We start from the raw sequence: 14,586 nt of genomic DNA on the forward strand, positions 1-14,586 counted from the left end.
ACCTTAAGGACAAGAAAGAGACCCCCTTACTTCAATTTCTCCAAAAGCTCATCGGAAAAAACCCTGTGATTGAAGAGTGAAAGTTGAGAACAATGCAATAAAATCCCAGCTTTAGCACAATTTCTTGTAATCAAGCTCCACAGAAACTGGGCTCTTTTCCAAGCAAGTATGTAGCAGGCTCCATTTGATGTTCCTTATCCTATCGTGCTCCTTTAGGAGTGGCTAAAGTCTAGCTAAGTCTAGTGGCTTTAAAGGAAATGTGGGGTATGAATAAAATAACTCAATGCCTTTGTAGACAATAGATGGAAACAGTATCCTGTCGAACATTGTTCAAAGCAGCCATTGCTCACTATGGGCAAGTTCTTTCCAAGAGCACTATTTCTGCACTACCAAATAAATGTCTATGCAGGAGATAGACACTATAAATATTTTTCAGGCTGCTTCACAGCCTCCCATTATTCCCTTTGGTTTTGGTTTGGAATTTAATACATAATAATAGTGTTCCACAGCCAAACAATGCTATCCAATTTAAAATAATATTTTAAGTATCCTACTTGGCAAAAGGTATTGCCTAATAAGCAAATCTGCTTACGGAGGCAAGATATTTATATATCAGCATGAATGGCTCATTGTTAAAATAATTTTAATTATAAAACTGAAGAAATTTCTCTTCATAGTTTTAAACATCACTACATTTGCCTTATGAGAACAAGATTTACAGTCATTAGTTGCACATAAAGGGTTTATTTTAAATGTTTTAAGGATAGAGTTACATCATAATTATAAAAATTACTTACAGAATTAAGTAACAGATTTAAAGTGTTTATACTTCTAAATGCAGAGAACAGGGAACTGTCTACATTGTTAAAAAATAAAAAAAATGAAACCAAGCTCTAGAGATGAAGTTGTTTACCTAATTTAAATGTGAACACGAAGACCTTTGAACTATACACATACCAAGAACCATCCAAATTGCACTAATGATGTAAAATACAAAAAGCGCAGCATTTCCAAGGAACCACAAATTGTTGAAGCTTTTTCTTTTTTGGTTCTCTGAAATGATTGCAATTAACGTGTCTTTGGAGAAGCCTTTATTTTAAAAATTAATTTAAGAAGGCTAGACTTATCCAGTGAAAAGGCTTGTTCCATTATTGTTTGGGGTTTTTTAAAAATATGATTGTACTTCAACTTAATTTAGGATTTGGCACAAAAAAGCAGAGTGTTGAATTCAACTGATTTTATTTCATTTTGAGCAGTGTACATGGTCCCTTCAAACGCTGCATGACAAATACAACTGGAAAGTTACCTCCTGTTGGCACTATGTTTGCCTCACCAGTGCATTTAATCCTACTAACCACCATTAAAACAGCACAATAAGCAAATTCACAAAAAAAACACAAAAATAAAAAAACTAAAAATCTAAACATTTTTTAACATGCAAGTTTTGTTACACTGAACATTCTACCTTCTAAGCATGCAAAAAAGGATGGTCTGCATTTGTTTGTCTTAAAATTTTACAGGGCAGCCCGACATCACGCAAAAAACACACAATATACAATACTACAGCAGGTAAATGGAGAGAAAGGCCAGTAACTTTTATACACAGATCCATAGCTTGTGCCACCACAAGCCCCATGATAACTTGGAAAATCATGTTGAACCCCTAGAACAAGGAACCAACATTTAGTTACCAGGGTAACAAGCACTGCATGCAGATCTGAAACATGAGCCTCAAACAAAGCCCAACGCAGATGGGAAGGGAGTAGAATTAATCTCAAGCCTAATTTAAAAAAAAAAGGACAAAGCTATCAAAAAAGCAGACAACGTGGACACTTTAAAAACCATAAAATTTGTACAGAATATAGATTACTCTAAAACTGGCAGAATGTGGTGTATTCAAGAGACTTGCAAGACACCCTCAATTGCAAGCCCTTTGAATGTGAAATTTTCGCTCTACTTAATCCTCAGCAAATATCATTTTGAGACATACCTTGGATTCATTGTTTATGTAGCCCACAATTCAAAGTACTACATTATGTGTGTATTCTGTGTATGTTTAATACACGCACTCATTCTTGTGCCACAAATATCAACTTGGGCTCATGGAGCCAGGCTCAGCTTTGAGATTTACATGCAGGACTCTAAAGAGTCAATAGAAAACATACAGATCTGCAGGATGAAAACACACTGGGTTGCAAATCTGCTCACTTTGTTCAAGAACACAAGGAACATTTATGACTCAGGTACTTAGGGCTTAAGGACTGCACTGAGAAGCTCTTCATGGAAAAGACAAATAGACTGCCTTTGGTTGCCCATGATGAAATACTGGGATATAAAGCAACAGTAGCAATGGACAAGAGATTTTAAGATACTGTATTTATATGATGAGTATTTATTACCATTAAAGAGCATAACGAGGCACAAGCCTTAAGGCTACAATATGAAATCAGGCAAAAAAGGGGGTGGGGTTTAAAACATGGAGTTTTCAATATGCATACCCACACCAGAAATAATTTGGACCTCAAACTGATCAGCAACACTCTTCTTCCTTCTTTAAGCTATATTATAACAATGGTGTTGGCTTCCCATATATTTTTCCAAAACAGTTTTTACTATTGCAGTGTTCTGCCTTGGAAACTTTGTTGCTGCTCTGGTATTTTCTCACTGATTATTTTAAAGTAGCTGCCACACCTACCTACCTTCCACTTTGCAAAATAAAATAAAATCAAGAGCGGATTCAGTGGGCTGCTTATTTACATCTACAATCTGGCTGCAGGTAATTGAACCATGGAGACTGTCTAGCTTTCGTTAGATAGTACACCATTAGCATGCAGAACCCTAGTGTTCTTTTAATGAAGTTCACATTAAACAGCATACCTCGAGCAAACACAAACATACACCACAAAAGGCGACAACAGGTTTTGAGTTGTAAGATGTTTTGTCAGGTCATACCCCAAGAAGAAAGGCCAGAAAAAAATAGATGCCTCCTTGAACCAGACACAATAAAATGAGAAGGAATGCAGCAGATCAAGTAGAAGGCAAATTATCTTCCTTCTCTGCAACACAAGACTTTAGTGTAAGAGGACTCTTCTTGTGGTTTATGTGTAACAGATTTAAGTCTACACACAAGTATCTAGGTTGCTAATTCTGATAGAGACACTCAGTAGTTGCTGTATAGTATTCTTTAATGCTAATATGAAGTATTAGACTGCTATGGCACCAAGCACCTGGTTCTGCTAAAAGTAACAAAAAATTCCCTAACATATAGAATTGAAGGCATCCTTTTCAGTATTTTGACCAGGTCCTAAAATTTTGAAATATGGGCTTTCTCTGCATTCTCTCATCAACTGTGTTACATATCTGTTGTGTTCTACTTGCTTGCAAACTAAAATGTACAAAATTCTCATGTAATAGTAGCTTAACAGCTAATCTGAACACAGTACACTGATGTTAAATTGGTTAGGCACTCCTTAACACTGCTTTAAACGTTTTATAACCATCTCTGCCCAAACCCTGGAAACAAGGACTGCCAGACAAGAAAACTTAATGTTACATACATGAAAGCAATATAATACCATGCTACACTTGCATGTGGCAGTTGAACTGTCAAGTGAGAAGCTGATGGGAAACTTACAAATTGTAAAAAAAAAAATCAAAAAAAAAATCAGTTTAATGTTTACATTGCTAGATCCACTTAACACAGCTTGAATTTGCAGCTGCTGTTTTCTCTAACTTCATCCACATACCCCCAGAAGACTTCCTTCAAGAAAAGAAGTTCTCTTACACAATGTGACATGTTCACATAAATGTCTATTTGTATAGTTCACAATGGAATAGTTTTCCTGGCAGAGATTGTGGGCTCGCAGGGACATTAAGCTTTCAAATAAACTGGAAAGCAGTTAAGTCTTTGTGTCTACAAATTTTACATTGAAGTTCCACAAGTTTGGCAAAAGTTTGCAAGGTGGTGTCTAGGATGTCTTCACCAAATCATAGACATAAATATGGAAATCGTCATCAAACTTGATAAAATAGACAGAGGGTTTGGCTTCAACTTGGTGAATGACCATGCCAGTCCTTTTTGAGCCATCTTCTTTGGCATATTCCACTTGTTTCCCAACTAGGCTGTCCACAACTTCACCTGGTTCCCGTTCTGCTGGAGGCGAATCATCTGAGAGAATAAAGTTTGGTTGAGTTAAGCTACAACAGAATTTTGTAAAACAGATTCTTATTAGCACCTTCAGAATTAGACTAACAATCCTTGTTTAGTTTCAAGCAAGAGTTACCAGTTTGTTTCAACATTAGCAGGATGTGGATGGCAGTATACATTTGTCCACAACAGCTTTGCCCTCTATCCTCAGAACAATAAATCATTTCATATACATGTTTGAAAGGAATTACAGCTTCTCTTATCAATCCCATTCACAATTCAGAAATATAAGTGGACAAATAGTTGGTTAGCACAGACTTATAAGTGTTTGGGGTCAGTTCTCCAAGTGACTACATTTCCCCCCTTTCCAATTAATCCAGCTCTCCTGAGCACAGGGCAAGTAGTACTTTAACTACATACTCGACCCACACAGACAAGTTCAAATTATACATTTAACCTGGATTAAATGCCAATCTAGGCTGGAACATACATGTGTGTGTCACATCCAAGGACTTGGTTTTATTTTTGCTGAATTTGTATTTGTTGTATTAAAACATACACAGATGTCAGAATCCACACAATTAAAAATCAGAAATATAGCTTGTGCTGGTTTTGCAGAATCTGACAGTTATACTGCATTGGCGTGAGAGAGAGTGAGAGAGCGAGCTCACATGTTCTACAGCATTAGCTGCTGATTTGGAGCTCAGCCAGAGCACTGGTGAGCAGCCAGATGCCTGTGGAGGGATTAGTGCTTTTAGTTGATCAAAAAGTGCTAATCAAAAAGTGCTATTTGGCTGCCAGAAATACTTCTGAGGATTGCACAGCTGTCAGAGACATATTTCTAGAAGCTTAGAAGTCCTTTTGAAGGAAAGGGAGATCAGTGAAAATTGCTCCCCACTCTGCATGTATTTGGCTGCTCATCAACACTGTGGCCGAGCTCTGAAGCAGCCTCTTACAGGGACACAGCTCCTGCACCACCTTCTAGCACTGTGGGACAGTTTCAACACTCTGATCAAACTATTTCTAGATCCCAAGTAACTACAGTGATTTTGTTCTTGAGAAGTTGTTAGTTATCCAGGATATATGTGTATCAGAAATAAGTGCTTCTGAAAGGACTCTAAAGGCCAACACCAAAATATCATGGTTAAATCTAAAAGTGTGGCATCCTGATGCACAAGAGGAAAAGACACACTAATGAGGAAGATAGTTTAGAATACTATTATGCATAGTATGGCAAATACCCTTGGCCACAAAAGCCTTTAACTATGTATTAGAATTCTAAATCAACTCTGTCATCCTTAATACTAAAATGCTACCCTGATCATTAGTTTCAAATCATGGAGCCTGAAGAAGTATTCAGTAGGGCTGTGCAGCTACATCAGTCCAACAGGAATATTGGGCTGATATACCCACTATCTGGCATTATCAGAAGGATTTCTGATTTGACAGTAGGGAGTCATCATAACCAGAATTGGGACTAAAATCCCCATTGTCCTAGCAGACAGGGGCGTATCTAGGGTGGGGCAGGCAGGGCACGTGCCCCGGGCGCCACTTGAAGGGGGCGCCATTTCTTAAAATTAATTTTTTTAAAGCCTGCCAAAAACAAAATGGCCACCGCGCATGCGCAAATGGCCTCTGTGAGGCCCTAGGCCATACCAGGCCTCACAGAGGCCACTTGAGCATGCATGGTGGCCATTTTGTTTTCAGCTGCTATTTTTTTTTTTAAAAAAATATTTTTAAAAATGGCCACTGCAAATGCTCAAATGGTCCCTGTGAGGCCCTAGAGACCAGCAGAGGGGAGGGGGGACCTTTGCAGACCCCCACCCACGGCCTTTAGGAAGCCCCCCGAAGGGGCTACAGGTAATTATTTTTTTTAAAAAAAATAATATAATATAACTGTACACATATTCAGATATGTGACTTGTATGTGACCTTCAGACTTGTATTTTTCAGCTGATATTATGGTAAAGTTATCTGAAAGATGGGTGTCAGATGTTTGGACAGGGGGTGCAATTTCAATGCTTGCCCTAGGCGCTATTTCCCCTCAATATGCCTCTGCTAGCAGAACAAGTCCTACTTCCAATAGGAGTACTGGAACAAAACCAGTCTCTCGATAAGCTGGCTCCAATGTGGATTTTAAGGAGTATACCCCCCAAATTTGGGGGGGAGAGACAAAGGCAACCCCAGGTGGAAGACCTACTGGCCCTGTAAGTCTTTCGTGGGGTTTCCCTTTGCTTCCCCCACCCCCTAACTTTTGGGGGTGCTATCCTTAAAATCTACCTTGGAGAGGTGGGGGTTGTGCCCCCTTCAACCACATAGGTTTATTAGTCAGTACCAAGTCACTTCTGATCAGATTCCGATAATCTTGGGGAGGCTATCTTGGCCTTCCAAACTTTTTTAAAAATCTGACCAGATATTTTTGGTTGTGCACAGACCTACTACTCACACAATATATTCAGCACTACTACAATCTGTGTGCAGTGTACACAGGTGCAGATCTGTGCACAGGCACAGTTATTCACATGGTATGTTCAATGCAGGTACAGCAGTACACTTATCTGTACCAACATTTTTGGGTCCAGATTCTCTTTTAAGCTGAACGCAGATACAGTCACACAAACACATGTATGTGTGTATAGATATCTGAATGCAGGTCCAACACGATGTCTGAATAGGGCCTGATTATCCCAAGTTCTGCATAACAGCTAAATAAAAAACTGCAGAACAAAAAATATATATTATACCACTCTATCTTTCCCTATGGTTGCACACAAATGAACTTGAGGCAACAACCTATATAGCTATGTAGCATGCAGAGCCAACAGCAGTACTCAGCCCTTCCCAAAACAAAGACATGTCTCTTCTAATGATAGTTTGTCATTTCACTTTGCTTGCAGAACTTTCAAAATCCTGAAGCTGCATAATGTGTTCATATACTTTGCTTGCTTTGCTTCTAGAGTAGAACAGAAAAAATGCTCACTAAAATGACCAGTGTTAACATAGTCATTATAGTAAGCATTCTTTCTGTTCTACTCTAGAAGCAGAGCAAGCAAAGTATATGAACACAAACAACATCAAGATATATGAAATGCAGAGTTAAAAGAGTTCTGATTCTTCTGCAAACTCTCACTGTTCAGCCAGACCTCTTGCATTTTAACAGATTTATTTCTTTTACACAGATGATCAAATATTATTCAACTTACTGGAATCAGGCATAATACGGAGGTCACCTTCTTTATAGTCATCTAAAAGCTGGTACATGTACAAGACAGGATCTTTCTCATAGGTAATATAAAACCATGTGTTCATTATAGGTGCCCGAGCCAAGACCATTCCCCTCCATTCATCCTTTGAACCATCTTCTGTCTCAAACATATGTTCCACTGCTTTGCCAATCATTGTGTCTGCCAGATGGGCATCACTGATTCGAGATGAAGCTGAAATATATACCAATAATTGATTAAAATGTTGCTAAAAGTGTGGGTGCTACAGGCTATGAGAATAGTACACTTAATGTAATGAACAAAATACATTTGCATGAACAAAATGTAATGTTTCTAGGGCAATATCTGGACTGATATGCAGATTCCAGCTACATACTGTACTGAACAATTCCCATCATACTCTGGTCAGAAAGTTACTTCAACTGCAATAGTCTAAAGGCCAAAGGAAACAATCATCATTAAAGAAAGTTCTTATACATTGGGCACTGAATGAGATTCTATTTTTAGATATGACTAACAAGCAGAAACAGCCATAAAACTTCTATTCCGTTTGTAATGTTATGGAAAATATTGATCCTATTATTTAGAGCTAGCTATAAGATAGTAACTGCCAACTGAAAATTGAACATTTTTTAAAGAAGTGTTTAGGGTAGATGTAGATACCTCTAAATACCTTAACATAGCAATATTCAAAGAATCATAGTAGTATACTAGATCAGACAGGCATACTTAGATTAGGGGACTCAATCCTGCATCTTTGACAATGAGTAATTTGCAAGTATATATGTTTACTAAGCTCCTAATGAGCCCGTAGTTCACAAGATACAGCATTTCCCACAGCATTTCCATTTTACTTCATAAAATTCATGCCTTGGTAACCTGCAAGCTGACAATCATTATGTGTTGTAAGTGCAGCTGCCTCTGAGGAAAGTTCAGAAACCCCAATTAGTTCAAAATGCGGTAGTCTGCAGGTGTGCTCCCAATAGCTCACATTACATCTGTGCTGAGGTCTACATTGACTCCCTACTGATTACTATTTTTGAGCAGAATTAGAGAGTATAGGTCTCAACCAGTCTTAAATAGCCTTGGTCTAATTTCATTATTTTATTCTGAAAAATTATATTCCAGTTTATCCTCCTGCTGAAGATTCACAAAGTGGCTTAAATACAGCCAAAGTGAACCAAAATAAGACCATCTGAAAATGTCAAACAAACAATTTGATAAACACTGAAGTATCTCAAAGGGCTATGCTCCAAGCATCAACTCTGTCAGAGGCTAAATTAATTACCATCAGTGGGGCCTATACAGTAACTGTTCCCTCATTTTGGGTAAGAAGCTGCATAGAGGCCGATGAGACCAGCTTGTTTTATCTTCAGAAAGTTGGTAAAAATCTGTTTCAACAGGCCTTGGGGAAGTGGGGAGATTCTGTCCATATCTGTACATTCTCTAATCGGCTCAACAGGTATTTTATGTTTTCAGCAGATGCTCTATAGTTTTTATGAAGTGGTTCTGTATTTTAAATTGGTACCTTTATTTTTATGGTTGTTTATAATATGAAGTTAGCTGAACTGAGGGCTTTGTCGAGTCATATATGCAGAGTATCAAGTTTAAAATAAAGATGTACATTTCCCCGAATATCATATTGGCAAGGCCCATTCCCCGTGCATTTTTGCGCTCTTTGGCAATGATCCAACCAACACATCCAGGCCCAATCTAGACACTTACCAACTCTGTCTGGAAGGACTTCAAGTGCCGAAACTCTCTCATCTTTGTGCAGTTCTAGTCCATACACACAATCAAATCCATCATATTTAATAAGGTAGAGAGAGGGATTTACAGGAACCTGATCTAGGACTGTGCCTTTCCACTGTGTCACAGGTCCACTCCCTTCTTTCCATCCATGCTGTATTCTGCAGCCTACAATATTTCTTCTGGGTTGAGAAATTGGTTTGCTTGGTCCCATGTTGTTTCGATGCTTTCTGTATTTTTAATAAAGCCATAACTTTAGTATTGGAATAGTTTAACATATCTTTTAGATTTTTGCATTTGTTATCTAGTTAGTTAAGTAAATGTATAAATATTTTCAGGCATAGGCCCCATGTTGCACAAGAGCTGTCCTTGAGACTTCTAGTCCATGAAAGGGATGACATTACAGCCCCCCTGCACGCAAAATTGTGCAGGACATGGGAGGTGATGGACCACGCTCATGCATTTCCAGATATCTCTCTCATTCACACACACTGGGTTTTAGGTCTGCTCCAGGAAGTACACAATAAATTAGCTTCCTTATTAATAGAAGTATGCTTGGAGTTGTGTATTTTTCTTCACCATAGTCTAAAAAGCTGCAAAAGGTCAGTTAGCACAATGTTAAGAAAAGATTCCCTCTATCAGAATCTATATTCTCCTTCTCCCCACACCAACTCTCTGCATGCACTGTAACCAACCTTCGGTAAGATACAAGATTTACCCAACTAGTGATTGAGGCAGATGAGATTTTCTTTATTTTACCTTGGATCCAAAGTAAAACACAAAGTTACTTCTGCTCATGTAAGAGGACTTTTCCACTCTCTCCATCCAGCAGCAGGCCCCCACACCCTGCAAAAAGCCTCTTTGAAAGGTTGGGGAAATAGCTTTTTCAGGATATGAAAGACTGCAGCCAGGGGAAGGGGGAATCAGCAACCCTTGTGTGCTAAATGCTTTCTTCTCACATGTAAGAGGATTTGGGGGCTAAGCCAAAGGGGGTACCAAAAAAGCCAGAAAGCTTCTTTGGGTAAGTTCTACTATGAATTATATGATGCTTCGTTACGTCTTAGCCTTCAGACTTCCAGAGAGTGCAAGATTTCATTTTAGCTCTAGTAATTTCAGTTCTGCAGCAGTGTGTTTCCACTGTGCCTCAGAAATCATATTACATTTCAGAGTGAACTTATTATTGTTCAATTTTATACCACCTTTCATAATGTATCCTGTTCACAAAAGTTTAATACACAAAATTCCATAAAAGTTACATTTTATGGTTCAATAGGTTTTTCAGTTCTTGCTCTCCCAAAGTGTGTGCTTTCACAAGCAAAATGTGACCTGAAAAAAGGCACAGATCTTGGCAGTGGAAGATTTGTTAATTATGACTGGTAGTCTGCCTTAGCTGTTGAACTTTACATGGCCAAGATACTGCATTTACCTGAATCCAAGATTAGGTTTTTTCCAAGTCCTTGAATGTTAGAAATCAGGAGTTGTCTTAAATTCAGAGTCGTCTTCTTTTCAGGTAAATACAATATAACCTGTATTTTTTTTAAGGGTGTCATCTTAGAGTTGTCTTCAATTCGGATAAACATGGTATATTTCCCAGCTCACATGAGCGACACTTGCTGGGAGCTCTCACATGAATGAGACTGAACAAACCTCTGAGTGGTGCCTCTGTGCAAGCAGAAATGACTGCTATAGTGTAAGATCAGAAAAGCTGGTTTTTCATTTTTATAAGCCAAAGAGCTTTTTGCAACTGTGTTTCATTTCTCAAATTCATTTTAGGAACTTAGAAAGCTGCCTTATACTGAATCAGACCATTGATGCATCTAGCTCAGTGTTGTCTACATAGACTGGCAGTGGCTTCTCTGAGGTTGCAGCCAGGAGTCTCTCTCAGCCCTATTTCGGGATGTCCAAGGGCACTTGGAACCTTCTGCATGCAAGTATGCAGGTGCTCTTCCCAGAGCAGCCCCATTCCCTAAGGGGAATATCTTATAGTGCTCACATCTAGTCTCTTATTCAAATGCAAACCAGGGCAGACCCTGCTTAGCAAAGGTGACAATTCATGCTTGTTACCACAAGACCAGTTTGTTACTCACCACTGTAAAAAACGAACCCTACATTTAAAATGTTACACTTAATGCTTTCAAATTTTAGCAGGTTTTTTTTTTAAAAAAAACAACCCATAAATTTGTAACAAGAATTTGAGCAACTAAGCACACAGTGCAAAGTCTTAAAATGATTAGTTACACAGGGCAATGAAGAATAATCTTAAATTAACTGGACATGATTTACAGACATCTGCAACAGAAAGTAATTAGAGTATTTAAATTCGCTTCTGAAACCACCTAAAATACTTAATTCAAACTAAATTGATCATATATCATGTTTTGTACCAGTTTTCCAATATTATGAGTTTAAATAATGGAATTCAAAGCCTATCTTATATAAATTACAACTTAACACACAGCATATTGTTAATAAGGCAACAGAAGTAATCACATGTTTCAATGTGTGTACAGTTTGTGTACAGTATACACAATTGTTCATTTGTACACACACAGTCATGCATTACATTAGTCACACATACAGTAGCACACATAGTAAGTATACTACATTTTCAGAAGGACCTGTCCCTCTGTTAACTTTTAAAATGAATGCATGTACATCAGTGTTCCCTCTAACAGGGATTCCCAGATGTTGTTCACTACAACTCCCAGCATACTTAGCTGCAATGGCCTTTGGCTGGGGATTACGCGAGTTGTAGTTAACACCTGGGAATTCCTGTTAGAGCGAACACTGATGTACAGCCATTCTGACAAATAAATGAACGAGTGTACAGATGCCTATATTTGCATTTAATGAAATGTGTGAATTATACCATTGTAGAGGTGTGCACAAAATGGACTTTGAATTTCATTTTGATCTCAAAATGCAACACAAAATGCTTGAATTGATTAGTTGATATAGCAGCCAAGCACACTGTTTTGACGAAACTTTCAAAACATTTAGAGTGATTCAAGCACCATTTTCCCAGGAAGAGCTGGTCTACCAATTGGGGTTAGTGGGTAGAGAGAGCAGTCCTTCGATGCAGGCTAGTACATGAAATCCAGAGTGGAGACCTGGTCTACCTGCCTCACACAGTGGGTAGACCAGGCCTCCACTTGGGACTTAAAATGTTGGCCAGCGCCTTGGGAGGACTGGTCTACCTGCCAATCCCAATTGGTAGACCACCTCTCGCCAGAAAAATGGCACTTGAATCACTCCTAACGGGCCCTTTATTTTAAGGGCAATTTGTTTCAAGCTTGAATGGATTTGCATATCTCTATACCATTGTCTAGCTCAGTCTTTTATAATCAGCTTGTTTGCAAATATTAATGAAATGCAGCTTCACCACATCTCTTACTTCTGAAAATGTAGAATATTTGCAGTTATTTACTTAGACCCACTCAAAAGAATATTCTTGAGCCACACTGAAGTCATGTCACTGAGGCCAGCAGAAGGAAACTGGAATTCAACATGAGTTTAAATGTAATTAAAAATGAAGAAATGGGCTAAGTATTTTATTCCTTTCTTAGCAACCGTTTATGAGAAAGAAGTCTTGATATATTCTTGTTGACCCACATTTAAATATTTGCTCTAGGCAATTTGAGATAATTATGCTGAGAGGCACAGTACTGCCATCAGATTTGGCAACACAAACCATCCCTATATTATATATTTGCTTCTGTTGATATTTGTTTGGATATTTGATATTTGCTTACTACTAAAGTTATAAAGTGTGCCGTCGAGTTGGTTTCGACTCCTGGCGACCACAGAGCCCTGTGGTTGTCTTTGGTAGAATATAAAAGGAGTTTAACAGTGCCTCCTCCCACGCAGTATGAGATTATGCCTTTCAGCATCTTCCTATATCGCTGCTGCCTATATCATCGCTGTGTTTTCCATAGTCTAGGAAACATACCAGTGGGGATTCGAACTGGCAACCTCTGGCTTGATAATCAAGTCATTTCCCTCCCCACTGCGCCATTAACTACCAGGCACAAAATAGTTTTTGTCATGCCAGAATTAAAGACTAATTTCTCTTTATCCTTTGGTTTAACAGTTACCAGATAATGTCCTTAGGATAAGGACAGCTCCTATAACTAAGTAATAAAAATAATAAATAAAACTATAATAAATATAATAAATATAAACTATAATATAAACCTATGTTTTAAGGCTACAGACCTCACACAAAAGCTGCAATGTACTAGATTTTAAGTATTACAGCCTACTTACTTGTGGGAAGCTCTCTTCTTCATCATGCTGGCAGACACACCTGCATGCCCTGTAAAAAAGAGAGTGTAAGAAAAAGCAATTCTACTATTTGGTGTGTGAAGATTTTTAAAACAAATCTCAAGTTCACTGTTCAGAGATTAATTTTATATTGGTGCTGACACAATAACCTATTTTAATATAGCTGGTATATCAAGATGTATCTATAAAATTTATCCCCAAGATTGCCATGAGCACATGTTGATTAGTCACATTCCAGGGAACCTAGGGATGTGCAACCTGTTTCAGTTCAGTTCAACCAGTTCAGCTCGACGGTTCGAATTCAAACTGAACCGGGCACTGGTTTTGCCCTGCCAGTCCAAATCCAAATCAAACTGGTCCTGGTTCAAATTCGAACTGTTTCAAACCGGGTCAAAGTTCCAAGGGTCCGTTTCAGGTCTGTTCTCCATGTTGTGACAATTATTTTGCTCAGTTTGTCTGTCCTCCATTTTGGAAGACTTGTTTTGCTCAATTTGCCGACTTTGCATTGGCTGAGCTATTGATTCTGTGATTGGCCAGATGAGTCTAGCTTTCTGGTAGGCTGTGCACTGTGCCAGTGTTTGAGAGCTGGCACCCTGTTGGCCAGGGGGAGTGCAAAGGTGGGAGCTCCCAAAGGAGGGAGTTTCAAAACCTATTTAAACCCAAGTATCTGGCCTGGAAAATTATCTCTGGCTGCAGTTGGTTGCTGCTTGGCTCTGGCCCTGGCCTGTGTGCTCTCTGTAGCTGCTGGTGAGTCCTTGCAGTCTAGCTGTGCTGCTTTTTCAGCCCCATCCCCTGTGTTCCCTTCCTTGCTTTCTCTCTCTGCCCTGTTCTCCTATGCTTTAGACCTTTTCCCAGTCTGTGTTTTTCCCCCTGCTGCTGTCTCTTTTCTCTCTCATTCCATTTTTTGGCCAGAGCCTACCTGCTGGGGCCTGGCCCTGCCAGAGCACCCCCCCCCATACACACACACCTGCTGAATTGTCCTGCATCCCTCCCTTTTCTTCTCCTATGCTGCTTTTTGCTTTGTTAATTTTTAAGTGCTTGTGTTGATTTTCCCCTGGCCTGCATCCCTCCCATCCTAGTCCTCCTCCTCACTTTATTTGGCCAGGGCCTACCTGCTGAGGTCTAGCCCTGCCCCACCAGCTGCATTGCCCTGCATCCCTCCCTTGCTTTGCTCCCCCACTC

General features: G+C 39.0%; 1 protein-coding gene across 5 annotated transcripts in view; it reads right to left on the bottom strand.

The window, feature by feature from the left end:
• Positions 1–728: 728 nt before the first annotated feature.
• The window catches only part of SPIN1 (spindlin 1), a 74,426-nt gene continuing 60,568 nt past the window's right edge, over positions 729–14,586 (bottom strand). For 3 of the 5 annotated variants that reach the window (XM_053289711.1, XM_053289710.1, XM_053289714.1), the window contains 4 exons: positions 13,387–13,435; positions 9,097–9,350; positions 7,351–7,584; positions 729–4,168 (listed from right to left, as the gene is read on the bottom strand). In XM_053289711.1, the coding sequence (XP_053145686.1) occupies positions 3,969–4,168; positions 7,351–7,584; positions 9,097–9,350; positions 13,387–13,435 (737 nt within the window). In that variant the 3' untranslated portion in view covers positions 729–3,968. Of the gene's footprint in view, positions 4,169–7,350; positions 7,585–9,096; positions 9,351–10,546; positions 10,798–13,386; positions 13,436–14,586 lie in introns of those variants that run through there. The other 2 variants (XM_053289712.1, XM_053289713.1) reach the window with 2 other exon arrangements.

Source organism: Hemicordylus capensis, chromosome 2 (assembly GCF_027244095.1).
Source record: "Hemicordylus capensis ecotype Gifberg chromosome 2, rHemCap1.1.pri, whole genome shotgun sequence".
NCBI lineage: Eukaryota > Metazoa > Chordata > Lepidosauria > Squamata > Cordylidae > Hemicordylus > Hemicordylus capensis.